A 22,725-nucleotide genomic window follows, 5' to 3' on the forward strand; every position below is an offset into this window, starting at 1 on the left:
AATCTTTGCCATCTTTTGGTTGGTCCAGAAACAGCGGTGCAAAATCTTACATTGCATAAATGATTGTTTTGCACAAACTGAAGAAGTGTGGACCCTGTTAAGGATGGACAGCCAGAGGTCATCACAAAGTGTTATATTTAACTCAGTTTCCCATTCACGCTTCAGTACAAAAAAAAGCTGTTTTTTTTTCATTGCATAAAAAAAAATTATACAAAATTGAAATAATGCCCTTAAATGTTTGAGGCTGATCTAAAATTGAGTCAATTGGATTTTTTGGTGGTGCATTGGGAAACTGAGAGACACTTTTAGACATAAAATCCCGTAGTTGTAAATAGCGGAAAAAAAAAAAAAAATCACCGTTTGATATGTTAAAATTTAGATTGAAAGTTGGCAAATGAAATAAATGTCCCATTATCGTAAAAGTCAGCGAAGGTTTTAATGCCCATATCATCCCAGTCAATGAAGGTTTTGTCTGTTCTCTTGGTTCTTTTAAAAATCAGGGGGAGCAGAGTCAACCACACTAAATCTCAATAAAACCAGTTTAATAAAAAGAGATTAAAAAAAAAAAAAAAAAAAAAGTTAAAATATTAAAACCCAAGTCCTTTAAAATGGTCACTGTGTGGCTTGGGGTGGTCCTCCTCTCTGCAGCGACGGATCCAATCTTCTGCCTTCCACTTGGCGATATCACATCCAGGACCTGCAGAGAGGAGAATACGCACCAGTCTACATACTTAAGAGGGGAACCCTCCTGCCTGGCCCTGGAGCCAGGCCTCTCCCTCTGGAACCTAAACTAAGCCTTGTTACTCACGCTTGGTCCTGGGACAGGAATATCTGTAGGCCCAGGACTGAGTAGCTGCGCCTAAGGGTCCAGACCGGCTGCTGCACTTCAGGCTCCGCCTGGCCACCACCAAGCCGCAGTGGGACCAGTCGTCACTGGCCCCTCACCAGTCCCAGTCCCAGTCCCGTGTCATGCTCTCTGCTTCTCTTCTGCTCTTCTTCTCTCTTGTCTTCACACCTGTTGCTCATCTTTTAAATGGTCTGCTCCAATCACTCAGGTGTTCCCAATTAATAATTAGGGTTGTGCTAGCGAGGCCTCCAGGAGGGGTTTGTAGTCAAACAAGTTAAAAACACATGCAATAAAACCATCTCAGACTAAATGGCTTCCAAATCAGAGGAGGATCTCTGCTGTCCGGTCTGTCAGGACATCTTCAGAGATCCTGTTGTTCTGTCATGTAGCCACAGCTTCTGTAGAGACTGTCTGAAGAACTGGTGGACACAGAAACCCACACGTGAATGTCCCGTTTGTAAGAGAAGATCATCAAAAGAGGAACCACCTATAAGCCTGGCATTGAAGAATCTGTGTGAGTCCTTCTTACAGGAGAGAGATCAGAAAGCTTCAGAAGGTTTCTGCCATCTGCACTCTGAGAAACTCAAACTCTTCTGTCTGGACCACCAGCAGCCAGTGTGTCTCGTCTGCAGAGATTCAGAAAAACACACCAACCACAGAATCAGACCCATCGATGAAGCTGCATCACAGCACAGGAAGGAACTTCAGGAAACTCTGCAACCATTAAAGAAGAAACTGGAGATCCAGAAGAAAGTTCAGAAGGAGTTTGATCAAACAGCAGAACACATTAAGGTCCAGGCCCGACACACAGAGAGGCAGATTAAGGAGCAGTTTAAGAAGCTTCATCAGTTTCTAGCAGAGGAAGAGGAGGCCAGGCTGGCTGCACTGAGGGAGGAAGAGGAGCAGAAGAGTGGGATGATGAAGGAGAAGATGGAGGCTCTGAGCAGAGACATAGCAGCTCTTTCAGACACAGTCAGAACCACAGAGGAGGAGCTGAGAGCTGCAGACGTCTCATTCCTGAACAACTACAAGGCTGCAGTGGAAAGAGTCCAGCGCTGCCCCCTGCTGGATGATCCACAGCTGCACTCTGGAGCTCTGATAGACCAGGTCAAACATCTGGGCAACCTGGCCTTCAACATCTGGAACAACATGAAGGACCTGGTCTGCTACACCCCCATCATTCTGGACCCAAACACTGCTGGTCCAGACTTGATCATGTCTGAAGATCTGACCAGTGTGAAAGTAGGAGAGGAACAGAACCTTCCTGGTAATCCAGAGAGAACTGGTTTTTATGGTTTTGTCCTGAGTTCTGAGGGTTTTAATTCAGGAACTCACAGCTGGCATATGGAGGTTGGAGACAGTGAGATGTGGAGAGTGGGTGTGTCAGCAGAGTCTGCAAACAGGATGACAGACATAGGGTCTGGATTATGGAGAATATGGTTCCATCAAGGTAAATACTCAGCAGGTTCTCCAGGTTTGAACATTAATCTTCCAGTTCAGAAGAAGCTGCAGAGGATCAGAGTGAATCTGGACTGGGACAAAGGAAAGCTGTTGTTCTCTGATCTTGATACAAACACACACATACACAGCCTCACACACACTTTCACTGAGAGGATGTTTCCATTCATACACATAGATTATAAAGCACAGATTTTACCTTTAAAGGTCTCAGTGATGAAACAGCTTCTCTGATATGTTCAGTATGAAGAACACAGAGTTCACATTAAACCTTGTTGATCTGGTGGAAATGTAGAGACTTCAGTCAAACAGGAACATCTGTTTGTTTGAAAGAGAAATGTTTTAATTCTGAAATGTAAATATAGATAAAAATGAAAGTAAATAAAGTTGAAGAGATAAAAGAAATATTTGTGGTTCATTCTCTCAGCAGAAAATTAAAATCAGATTAATTTATATAAAAAAAAACAACAACTTTATTTTCATTCATTCTGTTATGTCAATTATTTACATTGTTCAAACTTTTTATCTGATTGTGATTTGTACAGTTGTGATGTTATGTCTTTGCCTTTTTCTGCTTTTTCCATTCTTTGTTCTTAATTTCATTACTGTATTGACATGTTTACATCTAACTGTAGGTGTTTCATTGAGTCATGTTTCAGTTCTCAGGTGTGACTAAGCAGGAAATCATAAAAAGCATCTGGTTCTGATCAGGAGTTAAAATCCAGGCTGGAATAAAAGACGTGGTGGTAGCTCTTTCTGACATCAGTCTGACTTTTCCTTTTTATTCACTTACCAGCCAGTTAACAGTCATATCAAAGTTCACTTGTAATGAGCCACGGTCAGAGTCTTCATCACGGTCTTCAAGCATGTCTGGATCAGTTAATCAGTCTTTGTCCCTTACTGGAACTCAGTCTTTTATCGTATCCAATGAGACTTTGCCCCTCAGCAGTGTTCCAGCCTCATTGTCTTATGGGAGGATTCTGGAACCCACAGCTCTTCCAGCCTTCTGCACTGGATCTAAAGGAAAACTCTTGGATTTATTTGTATTTTTTTTTTTTTTTTGTCATGGACACTGACAACTTTATTTGGGATGAAAATTAGCAAACAACATTAGCAAACAACAAACAACATTAGCAAACAGCACAAAATATTACATGTAGGGTTGCAATTAACGATTATTTTAATAGTTGACTAATCTGTAAATATTTTTTTTGATTAGTCACGATTATTTCTTACACCCACCATCTGTGTTTCCAGTTTACGCAGCCCCTTACAGGCTCCAGTATGTTTTACCCCAATCTCTTCATTTGCATCATATAAATGTCACTCTGATTCCCAGTCAGTCAAAACATAATGTCCTTTAGTAAGTCAAAAGAAGGACTCCTGAACCAGTGGAATGTTAAATTTAAGCTTAACAGCTTACTACTAATTTATTTTGAAACATTCAAACTTAGCTATAGTGTCATATCCAAGCTATACAGAATTTGCCTCAAAAGGAATACAAAATAAAAGTAATATTTCGCCATCTTAATTTTCATAGAATTGCATTGAAATGATTATTTACATCTTGAAAAGCTTGTTTTGTATGGTAACCAAGGGCCAGAATCCTTTTAAAAAGCCTTGAATCTAAACGGTGATCCGGATCACCCCAAAATTAAATCACTTCTTCCTTTTCACATTTCCAACAACTCCTGAAAATTTCTTTAAAATCTATCCAGAACTTTTTGAGTTATCTTAAACACAAACAAACAGATAAACACTGGTAAAAACAGAACCTCTTTGGCAGAGTTAACAGCACATCACTAGTTATGCAAACTTTCGTTCCCGGAATGCTGTAAACCACGACTCTGGGGTGCTTTCATTTCAGATGGTCATGCATTACTGTCGTGCTGCCATGGTACGCCAACTCTGCGTGGCAGACGACACATTTTACCTGTTTGACACTTTGTTTAGCGTGAAATATCCCCAAAATTTGGAAACAGGTTGAGACGCCATCAGTTTGTTCTTTGTTTAAAAAAAAAAAAAAAAAACGCTGCAGAAAATCACAATGCTTCCCCCAGGACTTCTTGGTGTTTACAGTTCTTATTCTATCTGAAAAGTCGTGGGTGGTGTTTTATAATGCAACGTGTCAACAATTAAATTTTGCTTCAATGAATTTTCATTGACGACATTGTCGACTTTGTCGAAAAATCGTTGCAGTCTTGGTTGCAGGTAAAGACATTTCTAGAACAAAAATATCAACTGAAAAGTATTAAACTAGAGATTAGTGATCAAGTGCAATTTCCGATTTTCCGTGGAACGTCGAGCAGGAGTGGAATTTTTAAACTCAACTACTGATGCAGGTACTCAGGGAGCAGAAGACATGAAACAGTGCAGGAAACGTTTCACAAAACAAGAATTCAATGAAATATTAGAGCATTTTAAGTCAGACCTAATAAATGTGAAATAGTTCCGAAAATAGTTTAGACATGTTTCTCTCTGCAAAGACTGTCAAGGACAGGAGCGTTAAAATGGCAAATAACATCACAACTCAAAGTGGTTCAGCTCCACCACACAGTGCTTATGTAGATATAACAACTCTGATGATGTGTAGCTTTTTACTTTGTTGGGTCAAATTAACTTTAGAGCTCTTAATGTTGTTAGTTTAGTGGGACAGCTGCTAAAAAGTTTGTAAACGTTGTAGATGTGATGGTTGGGATTGTCATGGTGGCGGTGAAGGTGTGGTGTGGACCCAAATGCAGAGACGAGCAAGCAGGGATGCAGATTCAAGACTGATTTATTTATATGAACAGAAACAAAGGTTAAACAAGAAACAAGACAAGTGAACTAAACAGGAAAAACCACAAAACAAAACACAAGGAAATGACATGCCCCCCCCCCCCCCCCCCCCCCCCCCCCCACACTCAAGGGCCGGCCACCGCACGGCCCAAAAACGGGAATGGAGGAGACGGAGCGACCTCCTCGGAAACATGGGTCGGAGGAGGAGAGTCCCGACCTGGGACCTCCTCGGGAACAAGGTGCTGCGGCGCCGGATGGGTTGTGGGGACTGGCGGGGACACTGGAGACAGGGGGCATGGAGCTGGCATACGTAGTGGTCCGGAACGCCAGCCTAGTTCCCTGAAAAGGGGACTGGCCCGGGCTCTCCACCGGGCAAGCCAGCCGTCTGCACCGTCTGTACCTGGTCTTTTTTGGTGAGGTCTGGTGAAGCTCCGGGTCCAGATGCTCGTAGGTCGGGAGGTGTTTGACCACCTCCCGACGAAAAAACTCAAATAGCGTGATCATCTCTGTTGGGTCCTTGTTTGGCTGGATCATTATTTTACGCTGACGACATGGGAGGTGAAGGTGTGGACCCAAATGCAGGGAGGACAGCACAGGGATGCAGGTTTTTAGACTGATTTAATTCAACACAGGAACTCAGGAGACTAACTCAAACACAATGATCCAGCAAAGAAAACCAACAAGTGAGAACTATAAATACACTGATCCAAACGGGACACAGGTGACACAGATAAACTAACTGAATACAGGTGAAGCTAATGAACATGGAACAAAAGCTAAACAAGACATAAGGGAGCTAAAAAGGAAAAACTACAAAATAAAACAGAAAAATTAATACACGAAAAGTCTTAACCATGACAGGGATAACATAGGCTTAACTTTTCCTCATAACCACAGTCTAAAAATCAATTCATAATTTGATTTAATTTTAAAATGGTTAAAATAGTTAAGAAAGCAAAAAGGTTTGTTATGAATAGTAAAATACAATTCAGTTAAGAGGTAGTTATAGATATCCTCATTGCAATAAACTCACAGCATGAGGGAAGCAGTAATAATCACTCACATGATTCTTTCCACCCTAATTCAGGTAATTGTGATAATCAAGCTGTTCCACAGCTGACCACAAGGAGTCAGTAATGTTTAGCATGATTGTGGCATGTTATAAACAGGATGCAAAGAAGAAAAAGTCACGTCAGGACAGGAAGTCATGTGTTGGTAGTACGAAGATGTTGAATAAAAAGCTAGTTGCTAAAGAAAACATCTGGAGAGTTATGTTAAGAAAAACATAAACAAAACAGTAATAGTGAATAATGTAATGTTAAGTTTTTAAATATATTACAGCATTTTATGTTAGTTTGGTGAAGTCAAATTGAGGTTTTATGCTGTTTTGAGATGTAGCGGTTTTACCTCAATGCGTGCCTTGCTGTCACTCGTGTGATTCTTTCCACCCTAATGCAAGGGTATAACATTTGGAGGCACTGCTGGGATTGCTTGTCGGATGTCTGGTACCAACAGCCTGGTCATCAAATTTTGATGCAGCGCCCCCAAAACTTGACCCAGGAAGGTGTGCTGTGTGACAAAAGCTGGAAGTTGGTGGTTGTCGTGTTGATCTGTCACCTGAGACCAACAAGAGATCATCAGGAACACTAAAAATTATCCAGTTTAGAGCTAAGTTCTGCACAGATCTGTCCGGTTAGTCATGGAAGCCTTGGAAACATTACAGGAAGAGGGAGTAGAAGGGCTACACGCTCTGACTGACTAAAGAAAATTTACTTAAAGTCTGTGGTGTTCTAGATATAAGTGGAGATCAAAGACCAAATGTTGGAAAAAAAAATCATGCATAACACTCTTGACTAATGTAATTAAGCACCTTGAAAGAGAGAAAGTGGCTGAGTTAGAGGATAGTGGCATGTCTGAATTGCTGTTACTGAAAGATAAAATTGCAGACTTGACTGCTGAGGTAGAGGTGGAAGCAGTGCCAGCTGATAATGCAGGGAGCACAGATGCAACAAGTGGAAATGGGGAACAAAGAACTGTAAGAGAAAGTCAGTAAATCGGAACTGAAATGATAACCACAGCAAATGACGGAGCTCAGGATCCTCAGCACCTTCTCCAACTACAGTTGGTTCCACAAGCACATTGTTTTCTTGGCAGTGTTCAGCAGCAGCCAAGTTCATTCTGGCGTAAAGACTTTAAAATCTCTGGACAAATAGGCCAAAAAGATAAGTTGACTTTTTCCAGCTGTGCTCAACAGATTGAAAATGGAAAAGGGATTATCCTGAGATAGAAATTGTGGATGCAATCATCAGAGCTATTTCACCTGGCTCACAACTGCGCAGCTATTTGCAAGGAAAACCTCACCTAACTCTTCCCACTATTAGATGCATCCTGTGCTCCCATTTTCAAGAAAAGAGTGCCACTGATCTTTTTAAACATTTAGCATCTGAGGTAAAGAACAGCAAGGAAACCCCGCAGAGCTTTGTTATCAAAGTCTTATATCTGAAACAGAAAGTATTATTTGCTTCTCAAGAGTCAGAATCTGGGCTCAAATTTGACCCAGCTCTCATACAATGCATGTGTTTGCACACTTTACTTACTGGTGTCCATGATGACAGCATCAGGATAGACATGCAGCCTCTCCTGCTGGATCAAGAAACTTCAGATGAGGCTCTGCTAGAGAAGCTAAACATGGCCTGTGCCACTGAGGCTGAACTGAAGAACAAAAGAAAGTCCAGTCAGAAGATGTGCAAACCACTAAATGCACAGTGAGAGAGACCAAAGCAAAGCTCTCGCCAGAACTCATGACAGAAATACAAGAACTTAAGACAGGTGTAGCATCTCTAAAGGTTTGAATACAGAAATAGCTCAAATTAAGGAAACGCTGCAGCAGCCCAGGTCCCAGCCATGTTTTCACATCCCACCTTCAACCATTCCAGACAGAAACTTCCAGTCATCCACCCCACCACATCAGTTCTACAACAGACAAAACCAGCCCCAAGAGCCTGCTCCAGTAGTTCCTCACCATGGACACAGTCAGCAGACAAACTACTTTGGGCGTGCTCGCCGGAGATGTTTGGTCTGTCAGCAGACAGACACAAATGAACGCTGCATAAACTGCTACCAGTGTGGAAGTGGAGAGCATTTTCAATCTGGATGCAGAGCCGGGAATGTTAGACAGCCCAGGGATGCTCCTTTAAATGGAGTGGTTACCACAGTGGGACGGATGCTAACCATCACTATTAAGAGGTCCCAAAAATGTGAGAACTGTGGTTGTATATACTCACTGGACAAACTGAAACAATGCTCATCCTGTAAGGAGACACTATATTGTTCTAAAGCATGTCAGAAACAAAATTGGACTGCACATATGAAAAAATACATCCACATGTTTAATACTCATGAAAGGTTCTGACAAATAGAAATGTCAGCACTCTGCCTCCACTAGTTCAGGCCAGTTACAGACACAAAGTTACTTCGTTAGTGGGAAAACAGTATCTTGTCAAGGGTCACCTGGATGGACAACAACTGCAGGCTCTGTGGAACACAGGCTCCCAGGTGTCAATCATCGATGAAGGGTGGAAACATAAATACTTACCAACCATGGCGCTGAGGGATGTTTCTGAGATTCTTGATTCACCACATGCTTTGACACTTACTGCTGCAAACGGAACTGATGTGCCATATTTAGGATGGGTTGAAACCACATTTAGGCTAGTTTCTGGAAATAACCAAACATTTAAACATTGTAACATTTAAACTTTTTAAGGTATTCAAGTTTTTGTCAATGTTTTGAAATCAGTTTCTGTGATTGGATGAAACAGAATTTATCTCAGCGATTGGTCCATTTTGTGCAGCGGGACACAGGTACACATACAAGGCACTGGTTTGAACGCAGCATTTAACACATAGCCCCATTGTCGTTTGTCGGCTGTTGCTTGTGTGATGGCATGTAGTTCTGCAGGCTGCTCAATGCGAACTGTTGGCCTCAGCTGCGCACTTCAAGGAGCAAAGGAATTTATTTGCAAATGTCCCAGTTAAATATGAAGGATTTGTTCCAACAATGCTCCCTGCAACATTTCAACACTCTGATAAATCTTAAACACATCAAACAGTTTTTCACATTGAACAATAAAGTCTGTCTTTACTGGAGTTTAGTTTTTTGCAATCCCGCTGATTGCGCCCTGCTGGAAGTGAAAAAAAGGCATCTGGAAAAAATGAGAACACTTTTTTTTTTCCACAACGCAATTTGGAGTGTAGTGGTGTAGTGCGTAAAGGCAATGTACTCCAATGCAGAAGTTCATGGGTTCAATCCTGATATGGGGCAATATGAAAAAATGTAGTTTTGCTTTTTTTATAGTTTTTGCGTTTGTTATACTTGTGCAGTTTTATTTTAATCATTCAGCATAGTTCAATAAATGGGCATTCACATTTGCTATTATTTCAATAATTGCTGTTTCTAGTTTAATTTATGTTTTCAATCCAACTGATCATGATATTGCTTTGCCAGAACGTACTTTAATAGGAACTGTGCAAACAATTTTGACAGTCTTGCCTGCCCAAATTTTTGAAAGTAGCTTGACATCAGCCACAGTGAATCATGTGGGCACACAGCCCACAGCCCATGATGCCTGTGAACACTGGGACCAGCCAGTAGATTTAAGTCACTGAAGTGAAGACCAGAGACAATTAGTTGCTAGTAGTGAAGCAGATGCTTAGGGGGGAGTGTCACTTCTTCTCAAAATCACATAGTGATATTGGCCACATCGAAAAACTAGAAATGAATATTTCTCTCAAAGATGCAGAACCAGTCAAATGCAAGTAATTTTAATTGTATCTATTTTTATTTACCTGTCTAAATTACAAACTTGTGGATGAAGCAGGCTGATAGCTCATCCTGTCAAGATGACGTTAACTTCAGTGAAAAAAAAATCCTGGTCAGAAGCATGGAATTAAATGCGTTTATGGTTATTGGACACAATGTTGTCCCAGTTTCTCTGGTGTGACAAATACATGGGTGTATATACATACAAACAAAAATAAATAAATAAATGGCCTAACTGGTGTGGTACCTACACCACATTCTTTTCAGACTCGCAATGAATTCTGGATGAAAAGAGGCTGCGAAGGATGCATCGCTTGTAGCCTTCGTTTTAAGCTAATCTGGAGCCACACAAAGTGCAGATCTGAAGGGTGGATTCGAAGGAGCATTTGAACTGGGACAGCACTTGGCGTGCCACAGTGACAAAGCTGACAATTTATTAAGTGTACAGATCCTGGATTGAGACACAGCCTGAGAGAGAGAGAATACAAGATGCATCATGGCCTTACTTTCCTTCTTTAACCTACTTAAATAAAAGGAAACATCTTTGTCACTGTGGTCTTTAATCTTGAGACCTTGATCATCTGCATAAAGGAAAAGTACTTACAGTACAAAGATCAAAACTGTTAAAAAACGTTTCTCTTTGTTTACTGACACACTGACTGACTTTTCCACTGTTGTGAAAAACAAACAAAACTGGGGATAAAACAACAATCTGCAGGTCCAACTTGTCTGATGAGACACTGCTGAGTCCAGATTCTTCTATGAAGAAAACAGAAGGACAAACAAGAGGTGGAGGAAGATAGTGTGTGTTGAGTTTAGCAGTATATTTGTGTTTTAACAGTGTTTGGATGATAAACAGGGTCTGTTTATGCAGAAATTTTCATGTCTTGTTTACAAAAACAGAGCGACGTACAGGGTGAAGGTGTGAAAACTTTACAGTCTGCATTTAGGCTGATGGTTTAAATCTGCAGATGAAATTCAAACACAATTTCGTCTCAGGTATTCAACTCAATTCAGCTTTATTTGTATACACCACTTCACAACAATGTTGTCACAGGGCACGATTTCAACAATGCCTAAATCTGCTAAGAACGCAAACACCCAACAACCTCAACCGCGGCCTGCTGCTACCTCCTCATCTCCGCCTTTTGGTAGATTGTCACAGCGACTTGTGCCCAGTATGGGGCAACATGTGGAGCCGCTGCCCGAAGCCGATGTTACTGGCCTCAAGGCGGATTTACTTTTTGCTCTTCGCGAGGAGATAAAAACTATGTTTAAAGACGAACTACATGCAGCTCTTGGGGAAAATCTTGTATAGATTAAATCAGAGCTGCTTATGTTCAAAACCGAAATCTCGTCTGATATTACTACGATGAAACAAGACTTCATGGGACTGAAGGGCACCATTACGGTTATGGAGCGATCTCTTTCTAGTTGCACAGATGATATTACCTCACTTCGCTCCCAGGTAGAAAACATGGCCAAAGAAATGGTCAAACTGGAAAACAAGTGTGAAGACCTGGAGTCACGTTCCCGTAGGAATAATATCCGTATTGTAGGAGTCCCGGAGGATCACACTCCGTCCTGTGAATATGTGACCAATCTTTTGGAGGAGGCTTTTAAACTGACCAAGCAGCCACTTGTGGATCGCGCACATCGCTCCCTGGCCCCCAAACCTGGATCGGGTGAACGCCCCTGTGCTATTGTGGCTAGATTACACTGCTACTCAGACTGTGTCAATATCCTCCGGAGTGCCAGGGAGCAACAGCGAATCAGGATAAGAGATATGACCATCTCCATTTTCCCCGACTACACCGCAAAGACTGCTCGTGCTCGTGCTGCCTTTAAGAGCTGCGGGACATTGAAGGAGTCTGGTTCGGTATTCTACATCCAGGAAAACTGCGCATCACCTATGGAGGGATGCAGTGCGATTTCACTTCACCAGGGAAAGCCAAGGTTACATTAAGACAATAACTACGCCACCTGCCCCGGGACAGTGACGTTGTTCCAGATCCTGTGTTTTGTCCCATCTGGGTGTGATGAGACTGATCTATAACAGTAAACTACAAATGGTTATTTTATTCCATTATTATTAGCACTATTATTTTTCAGTTGTAGAATTATCAGTAAAAGATTTTCAGCCCTTTACTTTGTAGTATTAATACGTACGATCAGTATTTGTACAATAATACTTTTTTTTTTTCACTTCTAGTTGTTTTTGTATTTAGGAGTTTGCACTCCTAAATGCATCGTTTGGGGATAGGACCGTTTACTGTACTTTGGGGTGAAGGGATTTATTGGGTTAGATGTGGTTTAGGCCTCTGTGTACTTTGTATGTATATATGTGGGTTTTTTTTGTTTTGTTTGCCCCCCCTCCTTCTCCCTCTCGGGCACAGCCTGGAATACCTGATGTGTTATGTTGACGTCAGGTTCGGAGAATTCACATGCGGACTCGGCTTGGAGTTTCGATAATAATTTATTTGCTTCTTTCAGATTCTTGATTCTTTCCCAGGTGGATGCGGAAACCAGGCTTAGTCGGCAGGCAGACAAGCGGGGAGGAAAACCTAGCGGATAGAGAGGCGGGCAGGCAGGCAGGCAGGCAGGCAGGACAACAATCGGGCAAACAGGCAGGATCTCTGACGGGAAAAAACACACGGGTTATTGATCAGGACTACACACAGGAAAGAATCTTTCAGGCCGAGAGTTGTACCGCGGAACGTTCAACAATCTGGCGATGAACAGCAGGCCGGGCGGATCCTAAATAGTGCTGCAGCTGATTGCCAGAATGAGGATCAGGTGTTTAGGATGCCAGGCACGCCCACCAAGGAACAGGATCACAACATGATGTTTAATTATGGCTAACATTTCCGACCATATGAGTGGTATTAGGTTTTTGACTTGGAATGTAAAAGGTTTAAATAGCCCCATTAAGCGTTCAAAAGTATTTTCACATTTAAAACGCCTCAAAAGTGACGTAATATTTCTCCAGGAAACTCATCTGCGGGACAGGGATCATGTCAGGCTCAGGTGTTCATGGATAGGACATATATTTCATTCTACTTTCAATTCCAGAGCCAGAGGAGTGGCTATTTTAATTACTAAAAGAGTTCAATTTACAAGGTCAAAATTAATAGCTGACAAAAAATGGAAGACAGCTGATCGTTGTTGGTAGTTTATATAGCTATCCTATATTATTAGTTAATGTATATGCCCCCAATTTTGACAATCCCAGATTTATGGATAAATTATTAGGTGGCATCCCTTCCCTTGATAGTCACCTTTTAATATTTGCTGGAGATTTGAACTGTGTCATCAATCCCACATTGGATCGCTCAAATCCCAAAACTATGATTCAGTCATCTATGGCTAAATCGGTCTCAGAATTTATGTTGCAAAATGGATGTGCCGATCCTTTTAGATTCTATAATCCTAATACAAAAGCATATTCTTTTTACTCTCGGGTTCACCAATCATCTTCGCGTATAGATTATTTCTTTGTTGATAATTCTCTTATCTCTAAAATAGCTTTAACTGAATATCATCCAATTGTCATTTCTGATCATGCGCCACATAGTATTGATGTTAAACTGCTAAATCTACCTCTCTTTTCCTTCCCTTGGAGGTTAAATTCCTTATTGTTAGCCGATGAGAAATTTAATAATTATATACAATCAAAAATTGATGAATACATTGGGTTTAATAAAAATGACACAATCTCATGTTCGTTGCTATGGGAATTTATGAAAGCTTACTTGCGTGGATCTCCTTTTCTGTCAATTCCAATCGAGAACGTATAGCCAAGCTTCAAGAATTAATGGACAAGATAACTGAGATAGACTGGTAGATTGTAAATAACTCCGCTCAGGATCTTCATAAACAACGTCTTGATTTACAGACAGAATTTGATCTACTTTCCACAACTCATGCTGAACGCCTTTTGTTTCGTATACGTGCAACTTATTATGAACATGGTGATAAACCTAGTAGACTTTTGGCTCATCAGCTGAAACGTCAATCAGCTTCTCGGTTAATATCTCAAATTAAGGATAATTCAGGCATTCTCTTTACTGATTCAAAAGCCATAAATGAACCTTTCAAAAAATATTATTCATCTTTGTATCAATCTGAATTTAAGGCTAATGCTTCGGATCTGTCTCTTTTCTTTAAAAATCTTGCTATACCCACTGTTGATCCAACCATGGCTGAACAACCAGATGCTCCCCTTCAATTGGAAGAAATTTTACATGCCATTAATTCTATGTGTAATGGCAAGGCACCAGGTCCAGACGGGTATTCAGCAGAATTTTTTAAGAAGTTTGCAGTTCAGTTGGCCCCATTGTTACTTTCGGAATACAATGTATCGTTAGACCGAGGCACATTACCCCCTAAGCTCTCTCAAGCTATTATTACAGTCCTTCTGAAGAAAGATAAAGATCCCACATCTTGCTCCTCATACAGACCAATAGCTCTCCTTAATGTAGACGTCAAGGTCCTCGCTAAGGTTTTATCAGGTCGATTGGAAAAAAATTCTTCCTTTAATAATTAGTGAGGGATAGAATGGGTTTATTAAAGGCCGTCAGTTGTTTTATAACATTCATACCTTGCTAAATGTTATGATGACTCAACATTCCACCATCAATTCAGAAGTAGTGATATCGGTTGACGCCGAGAAAGCTTTTGACCGTGTGGAATGGGCATACCTTTTTGCTGTTTTGCATAAATTTGGCTTTGGAAGTCATTTTATTTCATGGATTTGATTGTTATATGACTCACCTCAGGCTAGTGTTTGTACAAACAATGTTGTTTCTGATTATTTTAGTCTGTCCCGTGGCACTAGGCAGGGATGTCCCCTGTCTCCCTGGCTTTTTGCCCTGGCTATTGAGCCTTTATCAATAGCTTTACGCTCACTTAATGGCTTTCAAGGGATATCTTGCTTTGGTATTACACTATTCACAAAAAGTTAGGGATATTCAGCTTTTGGGTGAAATTTCACAACAAGCCTAAAATGCATTCAAACCTGTACAGGTGAACTTAATGTGATCTTCTCTAAGCTTTTAAATGCACATGTCCAACTGTTAAATGTTTCAATAAATTTTGCACAAGTTGCTGTTCTCTAACAAGGAGCTTAACGGCAAAAATCACGGCAGGTGTGTGATCCTTGAATTGACCAATAAATGTCCTGGTTCAATTAGAGCTGGTGTTTAAACAGTTGTCCTCATCATGCTGTTCATATTTTGACATCATGAGACCAAGACGACACCTAACAATGGAACAACAGTCCCTTGCCATTGCGATGCTTCAAACAGGACGTTCTCAGACAGAAGTGGCCACTGAGCTTGGAGTGTCCCAGAGTGTCATCAGCAGGTTGCAACAGAGATATCGAGAGACTGGAAGAGTCACAGAAAGGCCTAGAAGTGGACGTCCTTTGGCCACATCCCGTGCTGATGACCTCTACATTGTGAACACTGCCCTGAGAAACCGGATGATGAATGCCACTCAACTCCAGGCACGTTTAAGAGAGGTGAGAGGCACCCAAGTGTCACGTCAGACCATTCGAAATCGTTTCCATCAGCGTGGTCTGCGTGCTAGACGACCTGCACGGGTACCTGACCACACCACCAGGCACAGGCATCATCGTCTTGCATGGGCCAGGGAGCATTTACGCTGGACGAGGAACCAGTGGGCCTCAGTGCTGTTCTCTGATGAAAGTCGATTCACACTGAGCAGAAATGATGGCCGGCAACGATGTTGGAGACGTCAGGGAGAGTGCTATGCATCAGCCACTGTTGTCACCAGGCGAGCTTTTGGTGGTGGCGGTCTTACAGTGTGGGCACGGGTGTCCACTTGGTACAGAACTGCCCTACACTTTGTGAATGGTACAGTGACAAGCCCATACTACCTGAATAACATCATTAATCCAGTGATTGTGCCTCTACATGAACAGCACAGGCCTAATTTCATCTTCATGGACGACAATGCTCCTGCTCATCGAGGCCGCATCATCAGGGAACGGCTGTTGGAGACTGGTGTACCTCAAATGGAATGGCCTGCACTCTCTCCAGACCTGAATCCCATTGAAAACCTGTGGGATCAGCTGAGCCGTCGTGTAGAGGCTCGAGACCCTGCACCCCAGAACCTCAATGACCTGAGGGCTGCCCTTCAAGAAGAGTGGGATGCCATGCCTCAGCAGGCAATAAGTTGCCTTGTGAACAGCATGAGACGTCGTTGTCAAGCTGTAATTGATGCTCAAGGGCACATGACGAGATATTGAGACGTTCAAATTTTTTGTTGTGGTGTAACTACCATTGTTGTTACCTTTTGTGTTGAATGAATTTTTTGAGATGAGGAAATCAGTAGTGCATCCTTCTACTTAAATGTCTTACTTTTATGATATTATATCACTGTAGCATGAACATATTGCATTTTCCATAAATTTCACCTGAAAGCCAAATATCCCTAACTTTTTATAAGTAGTGTAATTTAGAATTGTCGCTCTACACACGACCTGCTTTTGTACGTTACAGATCCTATGACAAGTGTTCCTCATATAATTTCATTATTAACTAGGTTTGGTTCAATTTCGCCCTGCGATGGACTGGCGAGCTGTCCAGGGTGTACCCTGCCTGTTGCCCAAAGCCAGCTGGGATAGGCTCCAGGTTCCCCGCGACCCTGAATAGGATTAAGCGGTTCAGAAAATGAATGAATGAATGAATGGTTCAATTTCAGGCTATAAAATAAATATTCTCAAAAGTTAATGTTATCCAGTAAATTCCTTAGCTCTTGCTCTCAAACAAACAGATTCCATTTAAACTGAGCCCATCAGGATTTAAATATCTAGGAATTAACGTTACTCGCACTCTGCCCTTGTTATACACAGCAAATTTCCTCCCCTTGATTAATCAACTAAAAATAGACTTTCAGAGATGGGGTTCTCTACCCCTTTCACTTATAGGTCGAATCAATACAATTAAAATGAACGTTTTGCCTCAGTTTCTTTTCTTCTTTCAGTGTATTCCTATTTTTCTTCCTAGAACCTTTTTTAAAACTCTTGATGGATTTATAACTTCATTTTTATGGGAGGGGATGAATCCCAGGGTTAGGAAGTCACTTTTACAGAAATTTACATTTAGTGGTGGGCTTTCGTTGCTCAATTTTTTGTATTATTACTGGTCGGCTCATACTCATAAATTAATATGTTGGCTACAGTCAAGCGAACTGCTATGGTGTAAACAGGAATCCCAGTCATGTACTTCTTCATCACTAGAGGCTCTTGTATTTTCTGCACTGCCGATCAACCCTGGTCGATTTACAAAAAAATCCAGTCGTACAGTCCACTCTCAAAATATGGTCACAAAATAGAAATCACTTTAAGTTTACATCAGCGTCTTCAATGATGCCTATTGTTAAAAATCACTTTCTCCCTCCCGGTCTCTTTGATGCTACTTATTTGAGATGGAGAAACTGTGGTATCAAAATTTTTAGAGATCTTTTCAGAAAGAATACCTTTTCAAGCTTCTCTGATTTGTCCTATGAGAATGAACTTCCTGCTACTCACCTATTTCGCTCCTTTGAGATAAGACATTGTATATCTTCTCTTTTTCCATCTTATCCCTCTCTTCCAAGCACAAAACCATGGGAAGAATTGTTATCTCTCAAAATGAAAACAAAGTCAATTGCATCTGTAATTTATAAACGACTTATGGACTTGGATGTACACTCAACAGAAAGGATCAGAATGTCTTGGGAACAGGAATTGGGAGAAACCATTTCGGATCGGCAGTGGGAGAAAGCAATAGCAAATGTTCGCTCTAGCACACCCTCAGCTAGATTACAACTAATTCAATTTAAAGTACTGTATAGAGTTCACTATTCAAAATCACGCTTGTCAAAAATTTACCCACAGGTAATAGATCAGTGTGAAAGATGTCATGCAAGTCCATGTGACCTGAGCCACATGTTTTTTCTGTGCCCATCACTCTGTAATTTCTGGAACCAATATTGGACAATCATTTCCAAGGTTCTTAAAATTAAAGTTGATTTGAATCCCTATTTAGCGATTTTTGGCATTCCAGTAAATTCCACTCTGACTGATTCCAGTCATGCCCAAATTTTGTCATTTACATCACTTATTGCTAGACGTAATATTTTATTACCTTGGAAATCTTCTAAGGCACCTTTAATATCTGACTGGTTCCGTGATGTCCTATCATTTCTTAAGATAGAGAAAATTAATTTCACAATCAAAGGACACAAACAAAAGTTCGAACGTAAATGGGGATCTTTAATGGAATATTGTAAATCACTACAAACAATGCCTTCTGATTAATCACCCACCCCCACCCTCCACCCACTTACCTTGCCCTACCTTTTTTGTTGTTGCTGTTGTTGTTCTAATTATATTTACTTATTGTTATTACTATTATTATTTTCTTCTAGGTTATCTTTATTTTATTTCATTTTTTGAAACCTGTTTTTTGTTGTTTTTTGTTTATCTGGTATTGAAGCAATCAGCTACAACAGCGTTTATTTTATGTCTGTTGACTGATTCAATGTGTAATATAGGCCTATCATTTTGAGGGGGGGAAAAAAAGAAAGAAAAATGTATTGAGGATAACTTGAAACTCGACGTTTGTTACTATTGTACGTCCTCAATAAATAAATTTATACAAAAAAAAAAAAGAAAAAGAAAAAGAGAAAGAAACATGTTTACAGCCTGGTTAAAAAAATCCATTTTCGGTTTACAGGTCAGGTTTACCTTCATGACAACTGTGGAGGGAGTGAATTTTTTTCTATCTCGCCCCTTTTAAAGTAATTTAATCTCGAAGTTTGGCAAATTTAAGGGCGTGTCCTTTTGATTGACAGGTACCAATCTCCGGCTTCAAGTAAGATGAATGTAGATCAGCCGCGGTTTTTAGCCGGTTAACAACGTGACTTAGCTTTAGCCCACTTACCTCCGTTAGCTGGTTAGCTACCGCTATCTCGGGGTTAGCTTCAATTCAGCTCTGCAGAAACCTATGGGTGATGTCACAGAGGCTCCGTCTATCTCTTTATATACAGTCTATGGTCCGGACACATTTAAAAAGCAATGAAATGTTGACCATGTTGATTTTTGTAAGTTACTTTGTTGGGTCAAATTAACTTTACAGATCTTAGCGTTGTTCATTTAGTGGTACAGGTGGTAAAAATGGCTTTTTAATGAGTAAACATTGCAGACTGATGTCTTATGGCGACATATTTATCAAGCCCACAAAATATCAATTCAATGGCCAATGAGATCTGAGATTTTCTGATGTAAACCTGCCTAGTTCTCTGCTGTGTGTGGAAATATAGAAATATAGAACATTTCTGGGACTTTCTGGACATTCATACTCTCAGTGAAATGAAATGAAATGAAAAATACTTTATTAATCCCAAAGGGAAATTCAATATTGTAGTATATAATAATAATTAACTAGAGGAGGTCTTGTTCCGGAGGCTGATGGCTGCTGGCAGGAATGATCTTCTGTATCTTTCAGTCTTGCATCAGACCTGGAGAAGCCTCTCACTGAACACACTTTGTTGTTTCATCACTGTTGTGGTGAGGGTGTGAAGAATCCTCCATCATCTTCATCAGCTTGTGCAGCATTCTTCTTTGGACAATCAGCTCCAGCGGCTTCAGAGTTACTCCAAGCACAAAACCAACTTTCTTGATTAGTTTGTTGATCCTCTTCAAGCCTCTGGTTCTGATGCTACGACCCCAGCAGATGGCTGCAAAGCTGACTGCACTCTCCACAACAGACTTATAGAAGATATGCAACATCTTGGTGCAAACGTTAAATGATCTCAGCTTCCTTAAGACGTAGAGTCTGCTCTGACCATTCTTGTAGATGTAGTCAGTGTTGCATTTCCAGTCCAGTTTGTTGTCCAGCTGAACTCCAAGATACTTGCATTTCTCTACCACCTCCACCTCCTCTCCCAGGATGGAAACAGTGCTTTGTTTATTCTTGTTCCTGCTGAAGTCAACAATCATCTCTTTTTTTTTTTGCTATTATTTAATATGAGATGATTGTCACTTCACCATTTAACAAACTGACTGACCAGTTCTCTGTACTCTGCTTCTTTTCCATCCCTGATACACCCCACAACTGCAGAGTCATCAGAGTATTTCTGCAGATGACAGGACTCAGAGTTGTACTAGAAGTCTGAGGTGTGCAGTGTGAAGAGGAATGGCCAGAGTACAGTTCCTTGTGGTGCACCAGTAATGCTGACCTCCATCTCAGACACACAACCTTTCACTCTCACAAACTGGGGTCTGTTTGTGAGGTAGTCATAGATCCAGGTGGTTGTGGAGGTATCAACCTGGAATTTATGGAGCTTCTCACAAAACAAATCAGGCTGAATGGTATTAAAAGCACTTGTCAGGGCAACTGATCTGTAGTCAATTGGTTCAGCTGGTTGTGTTTTTTTTAGGAGGGTGTGTGGTCTGTTGGGCTGGAGGTAGGGGGTGAACTGAACCTGTTGTGTTATATGTTAAGCTCACTAGGTCTGTCCAGACCTTAAAGCCGGTGATCTTCTTCACTCCAGACCACACATCCCTCACGTTATTCTGCTGGAGCTGACTTTCTAACTTCTTCCTGTAGTCCTTCTTGCACTTCTTAGTTTGTATTTTAAGTTGTTTTTGTGTTGCCCTCAATCACTCCCTGTCTCCATCCCTGAAGGCTTTCTTTTTGATGTTCAGCAGCTTTTTCAGGTCACTGGTGATCCAGGGTTTGTTATTGGGGAAGAACCTCACTGTTCTTGTTGGGACGATACTGTCCACACAGAAGTTTATGTAATCTGTCACACATTCAGTCATGGCGTTGATGTCGTCTCCATGAGGTTCACAGAGGAGGTTCCAGTCTGTAGCCTCAAAGCCTCCTCTAAGATCATCTTCAGCTTCAGCAGACCAGATTTTGATAGTCTTTGTGATGACTGGATGCTGCTGAATGATGGGCTTGTAGGTGGAGGTGAGAAGAACCAGATTATGGTCAGATCTTCCTAAAGGAGGCAGGGAGAAAACAACTGTATCCATTATTTATATTTGCATAAAATAAGTCCATGATCTTTTTTTCTCTGGTGGAGTAGCTGACAAACTGTTGGAATGTTGGTAGAGTTGCAGAGAGGGAGATGTTGTTGAAGTCTCCAGAGATCGCCATGAAGGAGTTTGGATGCTGTGTTTGTTTGTAGCCGAGCAACGACGGAGCTGATGACGTCACAGGCTGTGTCTGGTGTGGTACCAGGTATTATATAAACGCTACCAGAATAACACAGGTAAACTCTCTGGGTAAATAATATGGATGGAAGCTCACAGCTAACAGTTTGATGTCCCTTGTGTATATCTTCTCCTTGACAGTAACATGTCCAGGATGACACCAACGCTGGTTAACCAGCACTGCAATCCCACCACCCTTTAGCTTTTCACTGTGTTGTCTACTGCGGTCTGCATGGATCATTTTAAAGCCTGGTACAGACACATTACAGTCAGGGATGTGTTCATGCAGCCATGTCTCGGTGAAGCACATCATACTGCACTCTGTATTCTTTCTGAGACCTTGTTAGCATCTCAAGCTCGTCTGTTTTGTTAGCTAGCGATCTCACATTACCCATTAAGACAGTCGGGAGAAATGGTTTAAATCTCCATCGCTTTCTACGCTCTCTGACTCCAGCTCTGCATCTTCTTCTTGTTCTTTTTAACTCAATGGGGATTTGATGTGTTGTTTCACTGATAATCCTGATTTGGGAGAGGTTAATCAGTTGATCCCGATTATAAACAAGTCTTTTTTTGCCAGGGAGACTCATCATAACAAGCCTCGAAAGAGCCAAAAAAATGCAGAAAAATCTTCCTTGCAGCACACCCTCCAAACCGGCATGAAATCCTCAGAAAAAACAAAAAAACCCTAATTTGAGGTAACATCTACGTGAGAAGACTTTTGTACTTAAAAAAAAATCAAGATAGCAAGTCAGAGCTACTACAATTTGCTGCCAACAGATGGTGCAATCTAGAATGAATATGCTTGAGTGCTTGAAGTGTTTGCAACATGAGCAACAATCTGTCTGCTCTATGTAAAAATACATTTATAAATAAAAAAAATAAAACTGACTTTTCATATCAAGAATATCCTGTGAAATGAATCAAAATAAGAGGTGATGTAATGTGGCACCACTGATATTCCAGATTTTTCCTCCAGGTCTCTGAGTTAATATAATCCCACTGTTGTGTTACACACAACACAGCAAACACAAGACCTTGTGTTTTTATTGATGTGTGGCAACAAGACAACATCTGCCAACTTCCAACAGCAACTTTTCCTCAGACTCAAAATTAAAATTACACTGATATTTAAGCACATTTCTGAGGATCAATAATCAGTAGTTTGCTGCTGAATTGTGTGACATTTATTAATCTAAACACTGAATAGAACAACCTGTTAAGGTGTGTGTGTGTGTGTGTGCGTGCGTGCGTGCGTGCGTGCGTGCGTGCGTGCGTGCGTGCGTGCGTGTGTGTGTGTGTGTGTGTGTGTGTGTGAGTGTGAGTGTGTGTGTGTCATGAATCAGCTAAAGCTATACCTGACATCACAAATATTGAGTTGCAGGAAATGCATAGGAGTTATAAAGAGCTGAGCAGGAAGCTAAGGGTGTATTCAGACAAAACTGGTAAACATGACAGGGAACTACATCACCAAACCCCGGCCCCAATGTCCAGTTAGGGAATCATCTCCCTAAGAGATCTCCCCTATCTCCAGAAGAGAGAATTCAAAATACAAGGGGGTCAAGTTGGAGAACATTCATCAGATCTTAGCTA

General features: G+C 41.1%; 1 protein-coding gene across 1 annotated transcript; it reads left to right on the forward strand.

The window, feature by feature from the left end:
• Positions 1 to 1,156: 1,156 nt before the first annotated feature.
• On the forward strand, positions 1,157 to 2,539 carry LOC306757008 (nuclear factor 7, brain-like; the record flags this gene model as incomplete). Its single annotated transcript, XM_079241972.1, has 1 exon — positions 1,157 to 2,539. One exon carries the CDS (start codon positions 1,157 to 1,159, stop codon positions 2,537 to 2,539), a length of 1,383 nt encoding a protein of 460 aa, XP_079098098.1.
• Positions 2,540 to 22,725: the final 20,186 nt, after the last annotated feature.

This window comes from Telmatherina bonti (assembly GCF_933228915.1).
Source record: "Telmatherina bonti genome assembly, chromosome: 6".
Lineage (NCBI taxonomy): Eukaryota > Metazoa > Chordata > Actinopteri > Atheriniformes > Telmatherinidae > Telmatherina > Telmatherina bonti.